General features: G+C 42.6%; 1 protein-coding gene across 5 annotated transcripts in view; it reads right to left on the bottom strand.

The window, feature by feature from the left end:
- The window catches only part of LOC115124740 (receptor-type tyrosine-protein phosphatase F), a 460,456-nt gene that overhangs the window by 132,675 nt on the left and 300,145 nt on the right, over positions 1–27,636 (bottom strand). For all 5 annotated transcript variants that reach the window (XM_065013771.1, XM_065013769.1, XM_065013773.1 and 2 more), the window contains 7 exons: positions 21,903–22,045; positions 21,489–21,615; positions 16,508–16,653; positions 15,972–16,213; positions 14,213–14,406; positions 8,787–8,920; positions 7,855–7,999 (listed from right to left, as the gene is read on the bottom strand). In XM_065013771.1, the coding sequence (XP_064869843.1) occupies positions 7,855–7,999; positions 8,787–8,920; positions 14,213–14,406; positions 15,972–16,213; positions 16,508–16,653; positions 21,489–21,615; positions 21,903–22,045 (1,131 nt within the window). The remainder of the gene's footprint in view (positions 1–7,854; positions 8,000–8,786; positions 8,921–14,212; positions 14,407–15,971; positions 16,214–16,507; positions 16,654–21,488; positions 21,616–21,902; positions 22,046–27,636) is intronic.

Raw genomic sequence — 27,636 nt, 5'->3', positions numbered from 1 at the left:
TGGTAATAACATGGTAACGTGGTAATAACCTGGTAATGTGGTAATAACCTGGTAATAGCCTGGTAATGTGGTAATACCGTGGTAATAACGTGGTAATAACCTGGTAACGTGGTAATAACCTGGTAACGTGGTAATAACCTGGTAACGTGGTAATAACGTGGTAATAACGCGTGGTAATAACCTGGTGGTAATAACCTGGTAATGTGGTAATAACGTGGTAATAACCTGGTAACAACGTGGTAATAACGTGGTAATAACGTGGTAACAACGTGGTAATAACGTGGTAATAACATGGTAATAATGTCTGTACTACAGAATGAAGGGCAAGCTGGAGACCGGCGTTATGTCATAGTTGTGATGTCTTCACAATTAATTCTACAATGTAGAACATTTTAAAAATAAAGAAAATCGTGGAATGAGTAGGTGTGTCCAAACGTTTGACTGGTACTTGCTTAATTAATTTGGTAATGAAAAACCTGGTAATAACACTGTACAACGTGACGCTCATAAATTCAGAGCATTGTCAGATTGTCAGTTTGTAAATACGCTTCGCTCTCAGAGCGCACACTGGACGTTCGGGCCGAGGAGTAGGGTTGATTTGAGCGTTCTGGCCTTACAACGGCAGTCAAGCACCCAAGCTAACGTTGGCTAGCTACTTCCAGACACAAATGAGACCACTCGGACCATTTTACTTGCCCTAGTTGAGCTGGTATGGTAGTTTTCATGTTAACCAGAGCATTGGTGACTAACTGTGCTGGAAACAATTTAATTACGCTTTTTTCCCCGACGTTTACTGACACCGGCCATATTGAGGGCTCGTAAATGAATTGTTCTGCGCTCTGGTACACTCAGACGAGAGTGCTCTGAAATCCGTCTTAGATAGTAGGCTGGTAATAACACATTAATTTTTTAACAACGTTATTTTCTGATAATAACTAGCTCATTGCGTCCGCTGTGTAGCCCAGTTTCATAATATGGCCATATTTCCCAGCTGCTTGCCATCTTTTTGCCGTAATAGTGAAAAAACAGGCCTTATTTTTGTGCATTTTTCACCCTGCCAGCTCCTATTAGTTATATTGAGCACCGTGCCACCAACTCGCTTTCCAAACGTTCTATTCCCAGCTTATTGTTCAACGTCACAATGCCTGCTTCGCTATTGTTGGCAATGAGACCTGCTCACGTTGTTTTATAGTTAAAATGTAAACAACAAATAATTATATTGTAACTCTGCGGTCTTCCCATTGTTTCCTATGGGGGAAATATAGGCATGTCTGTCAATTTGGCCAAATATCTCGCAATGTGTATATTTCGTTTTTTTCAAGTCGGACGCCATTTTAATCACGGGAATCTCCTCTTTCTAAGTATGTAAGCCTGAGCAGCTAGCTTGGTTGTTTCAAATGCTAGCCCCAAGTGTTCTAGTGTTCCCTTAGAACAATGTTCCGTTCATTGTTTTCCTATGGAGAGGCATAGTGTTCTATGTTCCAGCCAAATATCTCACATTATATTTAATTTTCTTCAAGTCGGGCACCAATGTTAAAATCAGGACAATGTTCCTCTATTCATTTGTAAGTCTGGGCGCTAGTGCTCATTTATCAGAAGTTTTTATTTTTTCCCTACTTTGTCATTACGCAGACATAAGCACAGTTGATACCATCGAGGTGCGGATATTTACTTCCAACACAAGTTGTTTTTTTCCCAGTTTCGTCCGACGAACAGAGTGTAGTGGTAACATAAAATTAATATTTATTTTGTGCCATTTAGGCCAAATGGAATTGTAAGCATCACTCCAGTCAAAACAGGCTCTGTGAACGTTCCATTCTATTCATTTGCTATGGGCTCGCGCTAGTGTTCTAGTGTTCCAGCTTAGACAACGTTCCATTCTATTAATTTGCTATGGGCTCGGGCTAGTGTTCTAGTGTTCTAGCTTAGACAATGTTCCGTTCTATTCATTTGCTATGGGCTCGGGCTAGTGTTCTAGTGTTCCAGCTTAGACAACGTTCCATTCTATTAATTTGCTATGGGCTCGGGCTAGTGTTCTAGCTTAGACAATGTTCCATTCTATTCATTTGGTATGGGCTCGGGCTAGTGTTCTAGCTTAGACAACGTTCCATGCTATTCATTTGCTATTGGCTCACGCTAGTGTTCTAGCTTAGACAACATTCCATTCTATTCATTTGCTATGGGCTCGCGCTAGTGTTCTAGCTTAGACAACGTTCCATTCTATTCATTTGCTATGGGCTCGCGCTAGTGTTCTAGCTTAGACAACGTTCCATTCTATTCATTTGCTATGGGCTCGCGCTAGTGTTCTAGCTTAGACAACGTTCCATTCTATTCATTTGCTATGGGCTCGCTAGTGTTCTAGTGTTCTAGCTTAGACAACGTTCCATTCTATTCATTTGCTATTGGCTCACGCTAGTGTTCCAGCTTAGACAACGTTCGTAAGCCGTTTTTTCAGCCTTTGGTGAATTTTGACTCGTTCTTTTGTCCAGAGTGGTAAACACTGAAGTGTATATCTGTAATACATACATGCAGACACAGCATCATTCAAAGAATGGAGTTTGATATACCTGGTATTGGATAATGACTGAAAAAGAATGTCTCATAGAGATTCATACCTGAACCACACCTTTATTTGCCAAGGAAGAGTACATGATCAATGAATATATTCAATGTACAGGCTACAATGTGGGGGATCTCACGCGTGGGAATAACTACAGTATATGTGTATAAAGGACTTGCATCCTTGGCACAATAAAGTTATTATATTCTACTCAATCCATAGGCTTCATTAATGCCATTCACACTTGAAGTTGATACAACAACTATGATAGCTGAGGTTCATAGATTGGTATGAATATTTGTTCAGAACCTAACGTTTTAGGGTCCATACACAGACCGGCTACATACTGTAGCTAGCTACACATCCATAGGCACACAGACCGGCTACATACTGTAGCTAGCTACACATCCATAGGCATACAGTTATTTTTTATCCTCCACTACACAATAAGCAAGTAAATAGTGAGCTAACGTTAGCTATGTTACTTCCGCTGCATGACAAGGCAAGGCAAGCTTACACAATTGTACATTTAATTTGCAGTAAATGCTTTAGCTAGCTAGATTCTTTAAATCCACTGTTTCTCAAGATGACAGCCTGGTTTGCTGGTTTTCTCAGGAATCCCTAAAACATTAAAACAACCCGAATTACAATGTCATACTGTTCTCATGTCATAACACCAGCTAGCTAGCTGGCTAATGTTAGCAAGTCAGTTAACTTGCTAATTTGCGATTTTTATAAATGGAATATATGCACAATCGTTTGTCTCTAACATTAACTAACATATTCCTCTCTGTAAATGTTTAGCTTGACTCATTATGACGTTATAACTACTTACATCTGTTTCCCCCGTAATGTTTTGTCAGCCATCTTTGTTGAAGTCTGAAGAAAGCCACCAGAGAAGGGTGGCTGGCGTCAAATTGAGTACTCTAACTCCCCCTTGTGGTGATCTGGAGCAATGAAGCCGCGACGCTGAGTCCCGCGGGTGTAAAAACGCAACTTTTAGAAGGAGGAACCACTGTAATTGCGTGGTAATAACGTAATAACTAGGTCATCTCCTGTAATTACCATTAGTTACCAATAGTAGTTACAGGTGTAGGCCCGTCATTGTAAAATAATAATTTGTTCTTAACCTCTTGAACCTATAGGGGCGCTGTGTCATTATTGGATAAAAAGACGTGCCCGTTTTAAGCGCAATATTTTGTCACGACAAGATGCTCGACTATGCATGGAATTGACAGCCTTGGAAAGACACAACTCTGACGTCTCCAAAACTGCAAAGATATTATCTGTGCGTGCCCCAGAACTAATGCAACAGGAGAAACCAAGATGATGTTTCATACAGGAAATGCCCCGGATTCTGAAGGCGCTGTGTTCCAATGTCTCTTTATATGGCTGTGAATGCGCCAGGAATGAGCCTGCGCTTTCTGTATATTCCCGAGGTGTCTGCAGCATTGTGACGTGTTTGTAGGCATATCATTGGAAGATTGACCATAAGAGACTACATTTACCTGGTGTCCCGCCCGGTGTCCTGTGTGCGTAATCTGTAGGTCCATGTGCGTTCCATTTCTTCAGAACAGAAAGTAAAATGCCACGATGGATTTTTATCGTCGATAGATATGTGAAAAACACCTTGAGGATTGATTCTAAACATCGTTTGCCATGTTTCTGTCGATATTATGGAGTTAATTTGGAAAAAAGTTCGCGTTTTAATGACTTATTTTTTTTCCTTACCAAAACGCGATGAACAAAACGGAGCGATTAGTCGACACAAATAATATTTTTTGTAAAAACGGAACATTTGCTATCTAACAGAGTCTCCTCATTGAAAACATCTGAAGTTCTTCAAAGGTAAATGATTTTATTTGAATGCTTTTATGGTTTTTGTGGAAAATGTTGCATGCTGAATGCTAACGCTAAATGCTACGCTAAATGCTACGTTAGCCATCAATACTGTTACACAAATGCTTGTTTTGCAATGGTTGAGAAGCATATTTTGAAAATCTGAGATGACAGTGTTGTTAACAAAAGGCTAAGCTTGAGAGCAAATAGATTAATTTCATTTAATTTGCGATTTTCATGAATAGTTAACGTTGAGTTATGGTAATGAGCTTGAGGCTGTAGTCACGATACCGGATCTGGGATGGCTCGACGCAAGAAGTTAACTGACTTGCCTAGTTAAATAAAGGTTACAAAAAATATATCTAAATAAGTAGTTTCCCACCAATCCCTTCCTATCATCTCAACTACACTCCTGGTCAACGAATGTCAAATCTTGGGTGCAAATCTTTTTATTCAATAAAGAAACTTCTGATTGTGAACTGGGCTTTGTTAGCGCCTAGAGCAGCAGGAAACAGCCACATGACAGGCTTATGGGGAATGGATATAACTGTAATTTAAAAATAAATAAATATATATATAATCATTTAACCTTTATTTAATAAGGCAAGTCAGTTAAGAACAAATTCTTATTTACAATGACGGCCTACCCAGGTCAAACCCGGACGACGCTGGGGATTGTGGGACAACAAACCGCCCTTTTGGGTCTCTGCCCCATGTTAACGAGCTGTAATGTAAAGTGCTCCTCAAATTTTTCCAGTTCAGTGAAAACAGTATGTTTTATCTTTCCATCTCTAGCAGAAAACCTAATAAATGACATTAACCAACTCTCCACAGTCCAGAGGCATAGTCACAACATCTGGCTAGGGGATCACAATGAAAACAGGACACCCGAATACCAAACACAACGACCACATGCACCTACAGTACTCAGGTTGATAACATAGTAGAAGAAACAATACAGAAGAAAGGATGGGAGAAAAGATAAGCCGGGGGTCAGGGGTCGGGGGGGATGTTGCTGTCCTTTTAACAACTAGAGCAATGAATGTCAACAGGAAGTAGAATATTTATTTTCTTTACAAATAATCCCCAGAGCTGTATGAGATGAAACATCCCTGAATAAATAGAGGACTCTCAGGCGCCGGGCATCAGGCGCTGGGTATCGGGCGCTGGGCTGGCTGGGAAGAGGAGGCTTTCACCAGGTGGTCTTAAAACTGCCCAGAGCAGAGAGAGAGAATCTAACCCACTACAAAGACCCTGAGGACCATGGTGACAGAGAAGGGTAACACGATGAATGAAAAATGAAAACAACTTTAGCTGTGTGTGTGTGTGTGTGTGTGTGTTTGTGAGAGCGTGTCTGACAAGACAACTGTAAGATCAAAGAGGCCTAAGAAGGAGAGGAGGAGAAAAAGACTGGGGAGAGAAAGAGACAGCGAGAGACAGAGAGAGAGAGACAGAGAGAGAGAGAGAAAAGAGAGAGAGAGAGAGAGAGAGAAAGAGAGAGAGAGACAGAGAGACAGAGAGAGAGAGAGAGAGAGAGAGAGAGAGAGAGAGAGAGAGAGAGAGAGAGAGAGAGAGAAAGAGAAGAGAGAGACAGAGAGAGAGAGAGAGAGAGAGAGAGAGAGAGAGAGAGAGAGAGAGAGAGAGAGAGAGAGAGAGAGAGAGAGAGAGACAGAGAGAGAGAGAGAAAGAGAGAGTAAAACGGAACAGAGAAACAGGAAGCGGTAGACCTCCCTCCCCCTCCTCCTCTCCCTCCTTCCCCTCCTCTTCCGCTCCTTCCTCCTCTCCCTCCCCCTCCTCTTCTCTCCTTTTTCTCCTCTCCCTCCCCCTCCTCTTCTCTCCTCCTCTCCCTCCTCCTCCACTCCTTCCTCCTCCTCCACTCCTTACCCCTCCTCTCCCTCCTCCTCCGCTCCTTCCTCCTCTACCTCCTGACTTGACTACTGATTGTCACGTCTAGACATTTCTTAACCGGTTGTTCATTGCTCTTGTTCTTAAAATCAAAGATCACAAACCACATCACATACTCATAATAAACCAAATTATATAGAAATAAATAGATTGGCTTATGCAGGGGGCACACTGAACACACAGAGAACACTGAACACACAAAGAACACTGAACACACAGAGAACACTGAACACACAAAGAACACTGAACACACAGAGAACACTGAACACACAGAGAACACTGAACACACAGAGAACACTGAACACACAAAGAACACACAAAGAACACAGAACACACAGAGAACACTGAACACACAAAGAACACAGAACACACAGAGAACACTGAACACACAGAGAACGCTGAACACACAAAGAACACACAAAGAACACAGAGAAAACTGAACACACAGAGAACTGAACACACAGAGAACTGAACACACAGAGAAAACTGCACACACAGAGAACACTGAACCCACAGAGAACACTGAACACACAGAGAACACAGAACACACAGAGAACACTGAACACAACACACAGAGAACACTGAACACACAGAGAACACTGAACACACAGAGAACAAAGAACACACAGAGAACACTGAACACACAGAGAAAACTGAACACACAGAGAACTGAACACAACACACAGAGAACACTGAACACACAGAGAACACTGAACACACAGAGAAAACTGAACACACAAAGAACACAGAACACACAGAGAAAACTGAACACACAGAGAACACAGAACACAACACACAGAGAACACTGAACACACAGATAACACTGAACACACAGATAACACTGAACACACAAAGAACACAGAACACACAGAGAACACTGAACACACAGAACACTGAACACACAGAGAACACTGAACACACAGAACACTGAACACACAGAGAACACTGAACACACAGAACACTGAACACACAGAGAACACTGAACACACAGAGAACACTGTACACAGAGAGAACACTGAACACACAGAACACTGAACACACAGAGAACACTGAACACACAGAACACTGAACACACAGAGAACACTGAACACACAGAGAACACTGTACACAGAGAGAACACTGAACACACAGAACACTGAACACACAGAGAACACTGAACACACAGAGAACACTGAACACACCTTAACCTTTATCCCTAGAGTACCTCAGTAATGCACTTGGCCCAAGCTGGCCCCAGCCTCAATACAGTGGCTCCCTCTCTCCCACACAGGAAGGAGGGTTAGTATGGTAGAAAACCCTGAGACCAGGGAAATCAGAAGAGTGGGAGTGGTATCGTGGCTGTTTGGGACCAACTGCAGGTCAGCAAGTGAAAGAATTGAAGAGAATGAGGAAGTGGAGGACGAGCAGGAACAGGTGGTGGGATCGTAACTGTGTAGTTTGAAACAGCTGCTGGGCAACTGACACATGAGGTGGAGGTGATTCTCCTGGGTTAGTGGAAAATACGGAAAGGGACAAAGAGAGAGAGAGAGAGGGAAGGAGTGTGTACTCACTGGACTGGGCGGTGCGAGCCTCTATGGGCTGTGTGTAGACTCCCAGGCCGAACTCGGAGCGGGCTGCCAGGGAGAAACGGTACAGGGTGTCGGGCTTCAGACCCTCCACGGCGTATGACCCCGCAGGATTAAAAGTCACGTGGATCTGATAAGAGGGAGATATTTTTATTAAATCATTCTAGTAAGTCTAATACACAAAGCATTACTAATCTCCCATTAACAACAAACATTTACAAGTCTGAGTTGAAGAGTTTTATTCTCAGGTTAGGACTCAGCCCCCAATAGCGTGTTTTAACCTACTCTTTGTAGTTCGGTGTATTATAAACTGATTCTGCAGTGGTTTATTTGTAGTATGAAACCAATATCTGAGAAACCGTGAAACACCTAAAAATAACACGCCATTTTGCCTCCCTGAATCAGGACAAGACCCTGCTACAGTATGTGTATCAAAACGGAATATTAACCCAGAGCAAAAACACCTTTCAAAACGGTCCACATTTGTTGAGAGGTTAAATTGCTTTCTTTGCCTATTGATTGAACAGAAGAAAAGAGAAGCCACTATTATAGCTGACGGCTCAGAAGTATTCAGACAGAATCATTGTTGTGGCTGTCGATATGACCAGCGCTTTATACACTTCTTCCACAGAGGAGCGGAGGGGGATGAAGGAGAGGACAGGAGGGAATGCATTATTACATAGCTTTTACTCTGACACATAACATTTACATTTACATTTAAGTCATTTAGCAGACGCTCTTATCCAGAGCAGAGAAAGGACATGGCACAGCATTCTTGGTGAGGAGAAACGTGTATCTTCTGAGTAACAGAGGAGCCTGCAAATAGTAAAGAGTGTGCGAGTGGAGAGAGACAGATTGGGAGACAAGAGAGACGGAGGAGGACGACATGATCCAGGCTCTTTCAATGTCTTTCCTACCTTGTTGTCAGAGTTAGCCTCCCAGTACTGTAGCTCGTACTTAGTGATGGTGTCCTGGACAGGCCACAGCCAGGTCAACATGATACGAGTATCCAACTCTGCTTCTGCCTCGAAGCTGGATGGTTGGGCAGGAACTGGGGGGACAGGAGTGAGTGTTAGGACACAGGGACAGAGTAGGACAGGTAGGTGTTTGGACACAGAGCCGAGTAGGACAAGTAGGTATTTGGAGACAGGGACAGAGCAAGACAGAGGGACAGGTGTGTGTTTGGAGACAGGGACAGAGCAAGACAGAGGGACAGGTGTATGTTAGGACACAGGGACAGAGTAGGACAGGTAGGTGTTTGGACACAGAGCCGAGTAGGACAAGTAGGTATTTGGAGACAGGGACAGAGCAAGACAGAGGGACAGGTGTGTGTTTGGAGACAGGGACAGAGCAAGACAGAGGGACAGGTGTATGTTAGGACACAGGGACAGAGTAGGACAGGTAGGTGTTTGGACACAGAGTCGAGTAGGACAAGTAGGTATTTGGAGACAGGGACAGAGCAAGACAGAGGGACATGTGTGTGTTTGGAGACAGGGACAGAGCAAGACAGAGGGACAGGTGTATGTTAGGACACAGGGACAGAGTAGGACAGGTAGGTGTTAGGACACAGGGACATAGTAGGACAGGTAGGTGTTTGGAGACAGGGACAGAGTAGGACAGGTAGGTGTTTGGACACAGGGACAGAGTAGGACAGGTAGGTGTTTGGACACAGGGACAGAGTAGGACAGGTAGGTGTTTGGAGACAGGGACAGAGTAGGACAGGTAGGTGTTTGGAGACAGGGACAGAGTAGGACAGGTAGGTGTTTGGACACAGGGACAGAGTAGGACAGGTAGGTGTTTGGACACAGGGACAGAGTAGGACAGGTAGGTGTTTGGAGACAGGGACAGAGCAGGACAGGTAAGTGTTCGGAGACAGTAGTTATGTAGTTAGTAGTTATGGTCTGAGGGTTAGTAGTTATGGTCTGAGGGTTAGTAGTTATGGTCTGAGGGTTAGTAGTTATGGTCTGAGGGTTAGTAGTTATGGTCTGATGGTTAGTAGTTATGGTCTGATGGTTAGTAGTTATGGTCTGATGGTTAGTAGTTATGGTCTGAGGGTTAGTTATGGTCTGATGGTTAGTTAAGGTCTGAGGGTTAGTAGTTATGGTCTGATGGTTAGTAGTTATGGTCTGAGGGTTAGTAGTTATGGTCTGAGGGTTAGTAGTTATGGTCTGAGGGTTAGTAGTTATGGTCTGATGGTTAGTAGTTATGGTCTGAGGGTTAGTAGTTATGTAGTTAGTAGTTATGGTCTGAGGGTTAGTAGTTATGGTCTGATGGTTAGTAGTTATGTAGTTAGTAGTTATGGTCTGATGGTTAGTAGTTATGGTCTGATGGTTAGTAGTTATGGTCTGATGGTTAGTAGTTATGGTCTGAGGGTTAGTAGTTATGGTCTGGTTCTGTTATGGTCTGATGGTTAGTAGTTATGGTCTGATAGTTATGGTCTGATGGTTAGTAGTTATGGTCTGATGGTTAGTTAAGGTCTGATGGTTAGTAGTTATGTAGTTAGTAGTTATGGTCTGATGGTTAATAGTTATGGTCTGATGGTTAGTTATGGTCTGAGGGTTAGTTATGGTCTGAGGGTTAGTAGTTATGGTCTGAGGGTTAATAGTTATGATCTGAGGGTTAGTAGTTATGGTCTGAGGGTTAGTAGTTATGGTCTGATGGTTAGTTATGGTCTGATGGTTAGTTATGGTCTGATGGTTAGTTATGGTCTGAGGGTTAGTAGTGATGTAGTTAGTAGTTATGGTCTTAGGGTTAGTAGTTATGTAGTTAGTAGTTATGGTCTGAGGGTTAGTAGTTATGGTCTGATGGTTAGTAGTTATGGTCTGATGGTTAGTTAAGGTCTGAGGGTTAGTAGTTATGGTCTAAGGGTTAGTAGTTATGGTCTGAGGCTTAGTAGTTATGGTCTGAGGGTTAGTAGTTATGGTCTAAGGGTTAGTAGTTATGGTCTGAGGGTTAGTAGTTATGGTCTGAGGGTTAGTAGTTATGGTCTGAGGGTTAGTAGTTATGGTCTGAGGGTTAGTAGTTATGGTCTGATGGTTAGTAGTTATGGTCTGATGGTTAGTAGTTATGGTCTGAGGGTTAGTAGTTATGGTCTGATGGTTAGTAGTTATGGTCTGATGGTTAGTTATGGTCTGATGGTTAGTAGTTATGGTCTGATGGTTAGTTATGGTCTGATGGTTAGTAGTTATGGTCTGATGGTTAGTAGTTATGGTCTGATGGTTAGTAGTTATGGTCTGAGGGTTAGTAGTTATGGTCTGAGGGTTAGTAGTTATGGTCTGAGGGTAGTTATGGTCTGATGGTTAGTAGTTATGATCTGAGGGTTAGTAGTTATGGTCTGAGGGTTAATAGTTATGGTCTGAGGGTTAGTAGTTATGTAGTTAGTAGTTATGGTCTGATGGTTAGTAGTTATGGTCTGAGGGTTAGTAGTTATGGTCTGAGGGTTAGTAGTTATGGTCTGATGGTTAGTTATGGTCTGATGGTTAGTTATGGTCTGAGGGTTAGTAGTTATGGTCTGAGGGTTAGTAGTTATGGTCTGAGGGTTAGTAGTTATGGTCTGAGGGTTAGTAGTTATGGTCTGAGGGTTAGTAGTTATGGTCTGATGGTTAGTAGTTATGGTCTGATGGTTAGTAGTTATGGTCTGAGGGTTAGTAGTTATGGTCTGAGGGTTAGTAGTTATGGTCTGATGGTTAGTTAAGGTCTGAGGGTTAGTAGTTATGGTCTGAGGGTTAGTAGTTATGGTCTGAGGGTTAGTAGTTATGGTCTGAGGGTTAGTAGTTATGGTCTGAGGGTTAGTAGTTATGGTCTGAGGGTTAGTAGTTATGGTCTGATGGTTAGTTATGGTCTGATGGTTAGTTATGGTCTGAGGGTTAGTAGTTATGGTCTGAGGGTTAGTAGTTATGGTCTGATGGTTAGTTATGGTCTGATGGTTAGTTATGGTCTGAGGGTTAGTAGTTATGGTCTGAGGGTTAGTAGTTATGGTCTGAGGGTTAGTAGTTATGGTCTGATGGTTAGTTAAGGTCTGAGGGTTAGTAGTTATGGTCTGAGGGTTAGTAGTTATGGTCTGATGGTTAGTAGTTATGGTCTGAGGGTTAGTAGTTATGGTCTGAGGGTTAGTAGTTATGGTCTGATGGTTAGTTAAGGTCTGAGGGTTAGTAGTTATGGTCTGAGGGTTAGTAGTTATGGTCTGAGGGTTAGTAGTTATGGTCTGAGGGTTAGTAGTTATGGTCTGATGGTTAGTAGTTATGATCTGATGGTTAGTTATGGTCTGATGGTTAGTTATGGTCTGAGGGTTAGTAGTTATGGTCTGATGGTTAGTAGTTATGGTCTGAGGGTTAGTAGTTATGGTCTGATGGTTAGTTATGGTCTGATGGTTAGTTATGGTCTGAGGGTTAGTAGTTATGGTCTGATGGTTAGTAGTTATGGTCTGAGGGTTAGTAGTTATGGTCTGATGGTTAGTTATGGTCTGAGGGTTAGTAGTTATGGTCTGATGGTTAGTTATGGTCTGATGGTTAGTAGTTATGGTCTGATGGTTAGTTATGGTCTGATGGTTAGTTATTGAACCAAGAAGATAAAGCATCATTCACACTAAAATACTCACAGTGGCTATTTCAACGTGAACCTCAACACACACTAAGTTACACACCCCACAGTAAGATACACACTCCACACTAAGATACACACTCCACACTAAGATACACACTCCACACTAAGATACACACTCCACACTAAGATACACACTCCACACTAAGATAAACACCCCACACTAAGATACACACCCCACAGTGAGATACACTCCCCACAGTGAGATAAACACCCCACAGTGAGATACACACTCCACACTAAGATACACACTCCACACTAAGATACACACTCCGCACTAAGATACACAATCCACACTAAGATACACACTCCACACTAAGATACACACTCCACACTAAGATACACACTCCGCACTAAGATACACACTCCACACTAAGATACACTCCCCACAGTAAGATACACACCCCACAGTGAGATACACACTCCACACTAAGATACACACCCCACAGTGAGATAAACACCCCACAGTGAGATACACACTCCACACTAAGATACACTCCCCACAGTGAGATAAACACCCCACAGTGAGATACACACTCCACACTGAGATAAACACTCCACACTAAGATACACACTCCACACTAAGATACACACTCCACACTAAGATACACACTCCACACTAAGATACACACTCCACACTAAGATACACACTCCACACTAAGATACACACTCCACACTAAGATACACACTCCACACTAAGATAAACACCCCACACTAAGATACACACTCCACACTAAGATACACACTCCACAGTGAGATACACACCCCACAGTGAGATACACACCCCACAGTGAGATACACACTCCACACTAAGATACACACTCCACACTAAGATACACACTCCACAGTGAGATACACACCCCACAGTGAGATACACACCCCACACTAAGATACACACTCCACAGTGAGATACACACCCCACAGTGAGATACACACCCCACAGTGAGATACACACTCCACAGTGAGATACACACCCCACACTAAGATACACTCCCCACAGTGAGATACACACTCCACACTAAGATACACTCCCCACAGTGAGATACACTCCCCACAGTGAGATGCACACCCCACAGTGAGATACACACCCCACAGTGAGATACACACCCCACAGTGAGATACACACCCCACACTAAGATACACACCCCACAGTGAGATACACTCCCCACAGTGAGATACACACCCCACACTAAGATACACTCCCCACAGTGAGATACACACCCCACAGTAAGATACACACCCCACAGTGAGATACACTCCCCACACTAAGATACACACCCCACAGTGAGATACACACCCCACACTAAGATACACACCCCACAGTGAGATACACACCCCACACTAAGATACACACCCCACACTAAGATACACACTCCACACTAAGATACACTCCCCACAGTGAGATACACACCCCACAGTGAGATACACTCCCCACAGTAAGATACACTCCCCACAGTGAGATACACACCCCACAGTGAGATACACTCCCCACAGTAAGATACACACTCCACACTAAGATACACACTCCACACTAAGATACACACTCCACACTAAGATACACACCCCACAGTGAGATACACACCCCACAGTGAGATACACACTCCACAGTGAGATACACACCCCACAGTGAGATACACACTCCACACTAAGATACACACCCCACAGTGAGATACACACCCCACACTAAGATACACACTCTACACTAAGATACACTCCCCACACTAAGATACACTCCCTCTCTCACCTCCCTGCTGGGTCTTGACCTGCAGTACGTCTGAGGGGGGTCCGTCCCCTACAGAGGTGAACCCCAGCACCCTGAGGCTGTAGGTGATATCAGTGGTCAACCCTGAGATGGTGGTCAGTCTGCTGTCGTCAGTGTTGTGTTTCTGCCAGCCACTCAGAGGGTCGTTCATGTCTGAACTGTAGTACACACGGTACCTGGCAGAGAGTTACAAATCAATCATTACATTCAACATTTGACAAACCAAAAGTGGAAAGAACCTGTACCTATTGAGATGTTTTATATATGTGACATGATAAGACAAGATAGCACGTTATTAAATAGTGTCAGTATTTCTTAATTATTTGTATATTTGTTTGATAGTTATTTTCTAACTAAAAAAGAAATACAACAATCATACCTTATACTGTATACAATACCTTCAGAAAGTATTTACACCCCTTGACTTTTTCCACATTTTGTTGTGTTACAGCCTTAATTTAAAATAGATTAAATGTAGATTTTGTGTCACTGGCCTACACACAATACCCCATCATGACATCACAATACCCCATCATGACATCACAATACCCCATCATGACATCACAATACCCCATCATGACATCACAATACCCCACACATACTGTAAGGTCCCTCAGTCGAGCAGTGAATTTCAAACACAGATTCAAACCACAAAGACCAGGCAGGTTTTCCAATGCTTTGCAAATGGCACCTATTGGTAGATGGGTAAAAAAAAAAAACAGACATTGAATATCCCTCTGAGCAAGCTTGTTCAGAATATAAAATATTCTAAAACATACATCCTGTTTGCAACAAGGCACTAAAGTAATACTGCAAAAAATGTGGCAAAGCCAATTCATTTTTTGTCCTGAATACAATGTGTTATGTTTGGGGTAAATCCAATACAACAAATGACTGAGAACCACTCTTCATATTTTCAAGCATAGTGGTGGCTGCATCATGTTAAGGGTATGCTTGTCATCAGCAAGGACTAGTGAGTTTTTAAGGATAAAAAATGAACTGAATTGAGCTAAGCACAGGCACCAGGTTCAGTCTGCTTTCCACCAGACTCTGGGAGATTAATTCACCTTTCAGCAGGACAATAAGCTGAAACACAAGGACACATCTACACTGGAGTTGCTTACCAAGAAGACAGTGAATGTTCCTGAGTGGCCGAGTTACAGTTTTGACTGAAATCTGATTGAAAATCTATGGCAACAACCTGAAAATGGTTGTCTAGCAATGATCAACAACCAATTTGACAGAGCTTGAAGAATTGTGAATAGAATAATGGGCTAATGTTGTACAATTGAGGTGTGCAAAGCTCTTAGAGAATTACCCAGAAAGACTCAGCTGTAATCACTGCCAAAGGTGATTCTAACATCTACACTTATGGAAATTAGATTTTGTATTTCATTTTCAATACATTTGCAAAACATTTCTAAAAACTTGGTGAAAAGCAACAACATCAATTGAATCCATTGTGAATTCAGGCTGTAACACAACACAATGTGGAATAGGTCATGGGGTGTGAATACTTTCTGAAGGCACTGTGTGTATGACATTTTGCTTATAAATGACTTGTGAAACATCTATCATTAAGCCTTCGTAAGACATAGGCTGTGTCCTAAATGGCACATTTGACTCAAAAAGTAGTTCACGATATAGGGATTAGGGTGTCATTTGGGGCACAGTCATATTCACATGCTATGAAGTGTCTATGAATGCTTCATTGAGCCTACATAAGACATATTCATTTTACCCTCTGATCTGTCCGTTAGGTTCCTCGGGCGGTTCCCATTGGACCAACATGGTGGAAGCAGACAGCATGCGGACCTGGACAGCCAGAGGGGGTGAAGAGGGAGCCTGCTCCCCCGTACGGGTTTCTACCGGGTCAGAGGGCGGCCCGCGCCCAATGTTGTTCACCGCCATCACACGGAACTCGTATTCCGAGTAGGGGCTGAGCCCGCCGATGCTGTACCGAGTGGTAGCTACTCCGTCCACCTACGATATCATCATATGGTTATTTAGCAGACACTTATATCGCAAAGATACTTACAGAACAATATCGGCGGTTCTACTTTTTGAACCATGTTTAGAGTTGCAAAACTCCAGTAATTGTCCCAACATTCCCATGTTTTCCAGAAATCCCGGTTTGTTTAGTTTCCCAGAACCAAGAGGTGAAAGCAGGAATTCTCCAACCAGGATTTCAGAAAAAAAAACTGGGAATTTGGGGAAAGTGACCCGGGATGCTGCAACGCTAAGCATGTTGTAACCCAGCGAGCCGTTACAACACACCTCCTGGAAGCCTGCGTCGGTGGCTTTAGCCCGGTACTGGATCATGAAGAAGGACACAGGTTCAGGGTTCCCAGAGTCCCAGATTAGGGTCACACTGGTGGCTGTGGTCTCAGTCACTATGAGAGAGGTGGGGGGCTTGGGGAGGGCTGGAGGAGGAGAGATGGAGAAACAGAGAGAGAGAGAGAGAGAGAGAGAGAGGGGATGAGATGTTTGTTATATGAAATTAAATCAAGGCGATCTTTCAGTACTGGATAGATGTGTTCTAAGATGACAGATGACTGAATATGCTGACTGACCCCATAACTCAAAAAGGGAACATATATATTAAGACTGTTTCATGGACTATTAATTCAAGTAATGGATATGCTTTATTCACCTCGAAATCTCCTCAGTCCGCCATATAAAAACTATCGCAACACAGTCAGACATTATTGAAAATCCCAGAGGTTTACAGAGCAAGTGGACAATCACATTTAAAGATGACAAACACCAACCAAGAAAATAAAAGAAAGAGTCAGTCTGTTGAGTCAGGAGTTCCTGACTATATACAAGACACTGATATTCTACTTCCTGACTATAAACATGACACTGATATTCTACTTCCTGACTATATACAAGACACTGATATTCTACTTCCTGACTATATACAAGACACTGATATTCTACTTCCTGACAAGACACTGATATTCTACTTCCTGACATGACACTGATATTCTACTTCCTGACTATATACAAGACACTGATATTCTACTTCCTGACAAGACACTGATATTCTACTTCCTGACTATATACAAGACACTGATATTCTACTTCCTGACATGACACTGATATTCTAATTCCTGACTATATACAAGACACTGATATTCTACTTCCTGACTATATACAAGACACTGATATTCTACTTCCTGACAAGACACTGATATTCTACTTCCTGACTATATACAAGACACTGATATTCTACTTCCTGACAAGACACTGATATTCTACTTCCTGACTATATACAAGACACTGATATTCTACTTCCTGACTATATACATGACACTGATATTCTACTTCCTGACTATAAACAAGACACTGATATTCTACTTCCTGACTATATACAAGACACTGATATTCTACTTCCTGACTATATACATGACACTGATATTCTACTTCCTGACTATAAACATGACACTGATATTCTACTTCCTGACTATATACAAGACACTGATATTCTACTTCCTGACTATAAACATGACACTGATATTCTACTTCCTGACTATATACAAGACACTGATATTCTACTTCCTGACTATATACAAGACATTGATATTCTACTTCCTGACTATAAACATGACACTGATATTCTACTTCCTGACTATAAACATGACACTGATATTCTACTTCCTGACTATAAACAAGACACTGATATTCTACTTCCTGACTATAAACATGACACTGATATTCTACTTCCGGACAAGACACTGATATTCTACTTCCTGACTATAAACATGACACTGATATTCTACTTCCTGACAAGACATTGATATTCTACTTCCTGACTATAAACATGACACTGATATTCTACTTCCGGACAAGACACTGATATTCTACTTCCGGACAAGACACTGATATTCTACTTCCTGACTATAAACATGACACTGATATTCTACTTCCTGACAAGACATTGATATTCTACTTCCTGACTATGAACATGACACTGATATTCTACTTCCTGACTATAAACATGACACTGATATTCTACTTCCTGACTATAAACATGACACTGATGTTCTACTTCCGGACAAGACACTGATATTCTACTTCCTGACAAGACACTGATATTCTACTTCCTGACATGACACTGCTATTCTACGATTCATTATATAATGTCCTATGGGTCCTGGCAGGGATGGTCACATCACACATGAAGACCAAGGTTTCCGTTCTGAAAATGTGTCACTGGACATTTGACAGACGCCATTTTAATTGAACAGACATTTGGTTAACGTACCAGAACCCGTTATACATTGGGTGCGTAACCTGATGAACTCAAATCACTGTTTGCAAAAACAAAACCAAAACAGTGATTGATGGTTCAAGGCATGGCAGAGTGCTATGCCAAGTACCTTTCTTCTTCATTCGCACAGGAAAAATACATTTCTACTACTACTTTAAACGACTGGAGACATTAGTAGAATATTTTTAGAATAGGCCAAATGACAGGGTAGCCTACTCTGCTGATACGGACAAACAGATCAATAAAAGACAACATGGTCCATATAACAGATCTAGGAAATGGGGAGACACAAAAACAATATGACGTCCATCTGAACCGCAGGAGGAAATGATTGTCCAAAAATAAACGTTAAGTAGCGCAGCAATGAAGAAGAGTGACTACGAGCAGTACTGAGTCACCGGGGATACGGTCGATGCTCTCCTCTGCTGACGTTAAGACAGGCTACAGGCCCTACTGTTGTTCACTCAAATAACTCAAATACTGTGTTTTCATTGTCTTCTCTTTAAAGCAATAGCCATTTGATGCCCAAACAAAGCTTTCCCGCAAGGCGTCTACTTTTCACTGACAGTCTCAACTCAACAATCAACTATTGGGGGGGGCTGCCTTTCCTTCCAACTGTAGGGAGGGGAGGCTGCCTTTCCTTCCAACTGTAGGGAGGGGGTCTGCCTTTCCTTCCAACTGTAGGGGGCTGCCTTTCCTTCCAACTGTAGGGAGGGGGCTGCCTTTCCTTCCAACTGTAGGGGGGGGGGCTGCCTTTCCTTCCAACTGTAGGGAGGGGGCTGCCTTTCCTTCCAACTGTAGGGAGGGGGGCTGCCTTTCCTTCCAACTGTAGGGAGGGGGGGGCTGCCTTTCCTTCCAACTGTAGGGGGGGGGCTGCCTTTCCTTCCAACTGTAGGGAGGGGGCTGCCTTTCCTTCCAACTGTAGGGCGGGGGGGGCTGCCTTTCCTTCGAACTGTAGGCAACGTGATTTAAACGACTCTCTGTGGCACAAATGATGCTATAGTAGCCTATGTTGAATGATTTGAGTTATTTCTGTATAGACAGGAGTAGGCTAATTAGGCTACATCATTTGGGCATTACATTTCCTTAGCGAAAGCTTAGCTTCCCCTATAGCCTTATGGACCCGCTGTCTATGAGCCTGTGTCAATTTACTATCCCCAATAGTAGGAAAGGTTATCTATTCTATTGGTCAGTTTGTCCAGGTAGAAATAGCCCGTATAGACTCTAGGATAGCTGTGGGATGATAGGCCCAAATAGACTCTAGGATAGCTGTGGGATGATAGGCCCAAATAGACTCTATGATAGCTGTGGGATGATAGGCCCAAATAGACTCTAGGATAGCTGTGGGATGATAGGCCCAAATAGACTCTAGGATAGCTGTGGGATGATAGGCCCAAATAGACTCTAGGATAGCTGTGGGATGATAGGCCCAAATAGACTCTATGATAGCTGTGGGATGATAGGCCCAAATAGACTCTAGGATAGCTGTGGGATGATAGGCCCAAATAGACTCTATGATAGCTGTGGGATGATAGGCCCAAATGGACTCTAGGATAGCTGTGGGATGATAGGCCCAAATGGACTCTAGGATAGCTGTGGGATGATAGGCCCAAATAGACTCTAGGATAGCTGTGGGATGATAGGCCCAAATAGACTCTAGGATAGCTGTGGGATGATAGGCCCAAATAGACTCTAGGATAGCTGTGGGATGATAGGCCCAAATAGACTCTAGGATAGCTGTGGGATGATAGGCCCAAATAGACTCTAGGATAGCTGTGGGATGATAGGCCCAAATGGACTCTAGGATAGCTGTGGGATGATAGGCCCAAATAGACTCTAGGATAGCTGTGGGATGATAGGCCCAAATAGACTCTAGGATAGCTGTGGGATGATAGGCCCAAATAGACTCTAGGATAGCTGTGGGATGATAGGCCCAAATGGACTCTAGGATAGCTGTGGGATGATAGGCCCAAATAGACTCTAGGATAGCTGTGGGATGATAGGCCCAAATAGACTCTATGATAGCTGTGGGATGATAGGTGTGTGTGAACCCAGATAGCCCTGATAGCCAGTTGATCAGATCGCAGGTGTAGCAAACACAAGTAAAATTGATGTTGTGGTGGAAACACAAGACAGCTGTTTGATCGGATCAAAGTCCATAACAATCTGCCATAATGAGTCACACTGCTTGGGTTCGTCACCAACCACACTTCCCAGTCATCACAGTAGGTACGTGAGAGAACACAGTGGATCCGTCCCAAAAATGGACACTATTCCCTATATAGTGCACTATTTTTTTTTTTTTACCCTGGGCCTATACTGTCTCTGATCAAAAGTAGAACACTATGTTGGGATTATGGTGCGATTTGGGGATACAGCCTTTGTCATCACAGCTTGTCGTGTATGTGATAACACACAGGCCGTTCCAGAGCAGATGACTCATCATGGGATCCTTACAGTCTGGGTGACCAAAACGGCATCATCATTCCCCTATGTTAGTGCACTACTATCAGGGCACAAAGAGATGACAGAATACATTTGGGACTCAAGACACTGTGTCCTCCACTGACCTAGCCAGCGTGTTGTCTTGATTCTAACACACACACACACGCACGCACACACACACACGCACACACACACACACACACGCACGCACACGCACGCACACACACACACAATCAACTGCCTGAAATACGGCCAGACTCACTGAAATACGGCCAGACTAACTGAAATACGGCCAGACTCACTGAAATACGGCCAGACTCACTGAAATACGGCCAGACTAACTGAAATACGGCCAGACTAACTGAAATACGGCCAGACTAACTGAAATACGGCCAGACTCACTGAAATACGGCCAGACTCACTGAAATACGGCCAGACTCACTGAAATACGGCCCGACTCACTGAAATACGTCTTTTAAGCCAAAAGAGAGTGAAAGACACACACACAAACAAACCGCGTGACCTTTGACCCCTCACCTTTGACGGAGACCTGAGCGGTAGCCTCGATCTGGCCCAGTGATGATATGGCCACGCAGCTGTAGTTGGCGGACTCCTTGATGTTGGTCACCTCCAGAACATTCCTACCGATGGGCATCTCATCCTCCTAAATAAGAAGAATCATTAAAGGTCCATTATCTAGCTTTTGTGTATGATCTGACATATATTTGAGATAGAAATGCGAGTAATAGATCTTTAGCATTAGCATCGAAAGCAAGTCTGAAAAAGCGGTAAATCCGTTCTATGTGCTATATTTCTACGCTTTCCTCCTCCTTTAAACTTAATTCAACACAATTCATACATACGCCCAAGGTGCTGTAGTAATAAAGATTGAATAAAACAGATAAAAAAAAGAAAGAAAGCTAAACAGTAAGTAACAGTGAAAGTAAAGACCTTGGTGAGTTCGATTTCTCCCATGATCCACTTTACATAGGGCATGGGAGATCCCACAGCAACACACGTCAGGTTCACACTGCCCCCAGGCATCACCTCATGGTTGGTGGGTGGGATGGAGAACCGCGGAGGGACACGACGTACTGAGGAGAGAGGAGAACGTTAAGAGGGGATCCTAAGAGGTGGATGTAATACGAGTGTCCAGAGGAGAGGAGGAGGGGTGAGTGGGGTGTCAGGGAGAGTTCTGTGTTGAGAGGAGAGGAGAGGAGGAGGAGGGGTGAGTGGGGTGTCAGGGAGAGTTCTGTGTTGAGAGGAGAGGAGGAGGAGGGGTGAGTGGGGTGTCAGGGAGAGTTCTGTGTTGAGAGGAGAGGAGAGGAGGAGGAGGGGTGAGTGGGGTGTCAGGGAGAGTTCTGTGTTGAGAGGAGAGGAGAGGAGGAGGAGGGGTGAGTGGGGTGTCAGGGAGAGTTCTGTGTTGAGAGGAGAGGAGAGGAGGAGGAGGAGGGGTGAGTGGGGTGTCAGGGAGGAGGAGGAGGAGGGGTGAGTGGGGTGTCAGGGAGAGTTCTGTGTTGAGAGGAGAGGGAGAGGAGGAGGAGGGGGTGAGTGGGGTGTCAGGGAGAGTTCTGTGTTGAGAGGAGAGGAGAGGAGGAGGGGTGAGTGGGGTGTCAGGGAGAGTTCTGTGTTGAGAGGGAGAGGGAGGAGGAGGAGGAGGGGGTGAGTGGGGTGTCAGGGAGAGTTCTGTGTTGAGAGGAGAGGAGGAGGAGGGGTGAGTGGGGTGTCAGGGAGAGTTCTGTGTTGAGAGGGAGAGAGAGGAGAGGAGAGGGGGGAGAGGAGGAGGGGTGAGTGGGGTGTCAGGGAGAGTTCTGTGTTGAGAGGAGAGGAGAGGAGGAGGAGGAGGAGAGGAGGAGGGGTGAGTGGGGTGTCAGGGAGAGTTCTGTGTTGAGAGGAGAGGAGGAGGGGTGAGTGGGGTGTCAGGGAGAGTTCTGTGTTGAGAAGAGAGGAGAGGAGGAGGGTTGAGTGGGGTGTCAGGGAGAGTTCTGTGTGGAATAAACCGTGACATCACCGCGCTTGAAAAGAGCAGCAGGAATTGCAGTTAAGAGATGAGAGTATTTTCATAAAGATAATCTGAAATAAGACATCTCAGTCTCACCCCCCCTTCCCCCAGTAATAAAACATTGAACATATCAATTCAAATGAACCTTGCACTTTTCTTTCTAGCACAGTCTTTTCCTTCTAACTTCTTTAAAGAGGAAACATTTACTTACTGTGACATGTGGTTGTCTCACCTGAATGCACTAACTGTCTCTCTGGATAAGAGCGTCTGCTAAATGACTCAAATGTAAAATGTCACTGTGATGAATCTAACGCGTGAGGCTGATCGCTTTTCAATCCCGATCCAACAGGTGAGCACCTTAACCAATCCCGATCCAACAGGTGAGCAGTTTAACCAATCACCATCCAACAGGTGAGCAGTTTAACCAATCACCATCCAACAGGTGAGCAGCTTAACCAATCACCATCCAACAGGTGAGCAGCTTAACCAATCACCATCCAACAGGTGAGCAGTTTAACCAATCACGATCCAACAGGTGAGCAGTTTAACCAATCACGATCCAACAGGTGAGCAGTTTAACCAATCACCACCCAACAGGTGAGCAGTTTAACCAATCACCATCCAACAGGTGAGCAGCTTAACCAATCACCATCCAACAGGTGAGCAGCTTATCCAAACACCATCCAACAGGTGAGCAGTTTAACCAATCACCATCCAACAGGTGAACAGCTGAACCAATCACCATCCAACAGGTGAGCAGCTGAACCAATCACCATCCAACAGGTGAGCAGCTGAACCAATCACCATCCAACAGGTGAGCAGCTGAACCAATCACCATCCAACAGGTGAGCAGCTGAACCAATCACCATCCAACAGGTGAGCAGCTGAACCAATCACCATCCAACAGGTGAGCAGCTTAACCAATCAACCAAATCACCAATCACCATCCAACAGGTGAGCAGCTGAACCAATCACCATCCAACAGGTGAGCAGCTGAACCAATCACCATCCAACAGGTGAGCAGCTGAACCAATCACCATCCAACAGGTGAGCAGCTTAACCAATCACCATCCAACAGGTGAGCAGCTGAAACAATCACCATCCAACAGGCGAGCAGCTGAACCAATCACCATCCAACAGGTGAGCAGCTGAACCAATCACCATCCAACAGGTGAGCAGCTGAACCAATCACCATCCAACAGGTGAGCAGCTGAACCAATCACCATCCAACAGGTGAGCAGCTGAACCAATCTCCATCCAACAGGTGAGCAGCTGAACCAATCACCATCCAACAGGTGAGCAGCTGAACCAATCACGATCAAACAGGTGAGCAGCTGAACCAATCACCATCCAACAGGTGAGCAGCCGAACCAATCACGATCAAACAGGTGAGCAGCTGAACCAATCACGATCAAACAGGTGAGCAGCTGAACCAATCACGATCAAACAGGTGAGCAGCTGAACCAATCACCATCCAACAGGTGAGCAGCCGAACCAATCACGATCAAACAGGTGAGTAGCTGAACCAATCACCATCCAACAGGTGAGCAGCTGAACCAATAGAGAAAGAGCAGCATCTTCTGTTGAAGAGACTTGGAGTTGTTCCCAGTTACGCAGCACTCAGACAACATCTGTTCGTAAAACTTTACCATAGAAACCTTTTGTTTTGCTCCTTATAAAAAAAAGAAGGGGGAATGTATTTAAATAGGCCACTTTGATTTGAATAACACTCTACAAGACCTAAATCTGTTCCCCTTTGACAGTGTGTCAGACGGTGCTAAGAGCTGAGACAGAGTTGCGTCATTCTGAGACTATTTGATACTCTGTGTAGATGCATTGTTTGACTCTCTCGCTCTCACCCTTTCTCTCTCTCTCCCTTTCTCTCGCTCTCCCTCTTTCTCTCGCTCTCCCTCTTTCTCTCTCTCTCCCTTTCTCTCCCGCTCTCTCTTTGTGAGGCTCTGATGTGCAGATAAGCTGACATTAAAAAGATGTTCCCATGGAGACAGAGAGCGCCTTTTGACGTGGTCGCTAGGGAATAGAAGCTACTATCCACACACACACACACACAGAGAGAGAGAGAGCTTGAATGCTGCTTACACACACACACACACACACACACACACACACAGAGAGAGAGAGCTTGAATGCTGCTTACACACACACACACACACACACACACACACACACACACACACACACACACACACACACACACACACACACACACACACACACACACACAAACACACACACACACACACACACACACACAGAGAGAGAGAGCTTGAATGCTGCAGTAGTGAATAGCTAACTGCCAGAAAAATAAACAGAACAGAACCATTTGCATATGAACTGTTGTTTTATGTATAGATAGAGCGTTTATCCAAGTCAACGTTTCAATCTAAGAGAAATAGCAGCTAGCGTTAGTCATTATCTGTCACGTATTTTGTACGTGTAACTTTAAGCCGACACAAAGAGCTGAAAGTAGGTAAGAGAGGCGAGTTGGCAGCTAAATGTTGACAGGCCTGAGTTTGCGAGACAGGCAGTCGTGACATATTGTGACATTAGCACAGCCTTGCTTGGGGCTGACAGACTACAGATGACATAATACAAAACTAGAACAGCTTTCACCTTGTATAACCTACGCTTATGAACAATAAACAATCAACACTATATACTGTACTATCCGATTATCCAAAATGTATCATTAATGACTATCCTGACTACGAGACTATACAAGTTATAATGTATAACTAACTATAACAGTTATAATGTATAACTAATGACTACTAGACTATACGAGTTATAATGTATAACTAACTATAACTAACTATACCAGTTATAATGTATAACTAACTATACTATACCAGTTATAATGTATAACTAACTATAACTAACTATACCAGTTACAATGTATAACTAACTATAACTAACTATACCAGTTATAATGTATAACTACCTATACTATACCAGTTATAATGTATAACTAACTATAACTAACTATACCAGTTATAATGTATAACTAACTATACTATACCAGTTATAATGTATAACTAACTATAACTAACTATACCAGTTACAATGTATAACTAACTATAACTAACTATACCAGTTATAATGTATAACTACCTATACTATACCAGTTATAATGTATAACTAACTATAACTAACTATACCAGTTATAATGTATAACTAACTATAACTAACTATACTATACCAGTTATAATGTATAACTAACTATAACTAACTATACCAGTTATAATGTATAACTAACTATAACTAACTATACTATACCAGTTATAATGTATAACTAACTATAACTAACTATACCAATTGTAATGTATAACTAACTATAACTAACTATACCAGTTATAATGTATAACTAACTATAACTAACTATACCAAATATAATGTATAACTAACTATAACTAACTACACCAGTTATAATGTATAACTAACTATAACTAACTATACCAGTAGTTATAATGTATAACTAATGACTACTAGACTATGTCAGTTATAATGTATAACTAATGACTACTAGACTATGTCAGTTATAATGTATAACTAATGACTACTAGACTATACCAGTAGTTATAATGTATAGCTAACTATAACTAACTATACCAGTTATAATGTATAACTAACTATACCAGTTATAATGTATAACTAACTATAACTAACTATACCAGTAGTTATAATGTATAACTAATGACTACTAGACTATGTCAGTTATAATGTATAGCTAACTATAACTAACTATACCAGTAGTTATAATGTATAACTAATGACTACTAGACTATGTCAGTTATAATGTATAGCTAACTATAACTAACTATACCAGTAGTTATAATGTATAACTAATGACTACTAGACTATACCAGTAGTTATAATGTATAACTAATGACTACTAGACTATACCAGTAGTTATAATGTATAATTAATGACTACTAGACTATACCAGTAGTTATAATGTATAACTAATGACTACTAGACTATACCAGTAGTTATAATGTATAATTAATGACTACTAGACTAATACCAGTAGTTATAATGTATAACTAATGACTACTAGACTATACCAGTTAGTTATAATGTATAACTAATGACTACTATGACTACTATACCAGTAGTTATAATGTATAACTAATGACTACTAGACTATACCAGTAGTTATAATGTATAACTAATGACTACTAGACTATACCAGTAGTTATAATGTATAACTAATGACTACTAGACTATACCAGTAGTTATAATGTATAACTAATGACTACTAGACTATACCAGTAGTTATAATGTATAACTAATGACTACTAGACTATACCAGTAGTTATAATGTATAACTAATGACTACTAGACTATACCAGTAGTTATAATGTATAACTAATGACTACTAGACTATACCAGTAGTTATAATGTATAACTAATGACTACTAGACTATACCAGTAGTTATAATGTATAACTAATGACTACTAGACTATACCAGTAGTTATAATGTATAACTAATGACTACTAGACTATACCAGTAGTTATAATGTGTAACTAATGACTACTAGACTATACCAGTAGTTATAATGTATAACTAATGACTACTAGACTATGTCAGTTAGGGCTGAAATTAAACTGCTTGTTTCCCCTAATGCGCTTTACTGTCTACACACACCGTGAGTCTCCCTGTC

This window comes from Oncorhynchus nerka, linkage group LG9b (assembly GCF_034236695.1).
Source record: "Oncorhynchus nerka isolate Pitt River linkage group LG9b, Oner_Uvic_2.0, whole genome shotgun sequence".
In the NCBI taxonomy this organism is placed as follows: Eukaryota; Metazoa; Chordata; class Actinopteri; order Salmoniformes; family Salmonidae; genus Oncorhynchus; species Oncorhynchus nerka.
This window is presented reverse-complemented; position numbering and strand designations above follow the sequence as displayed.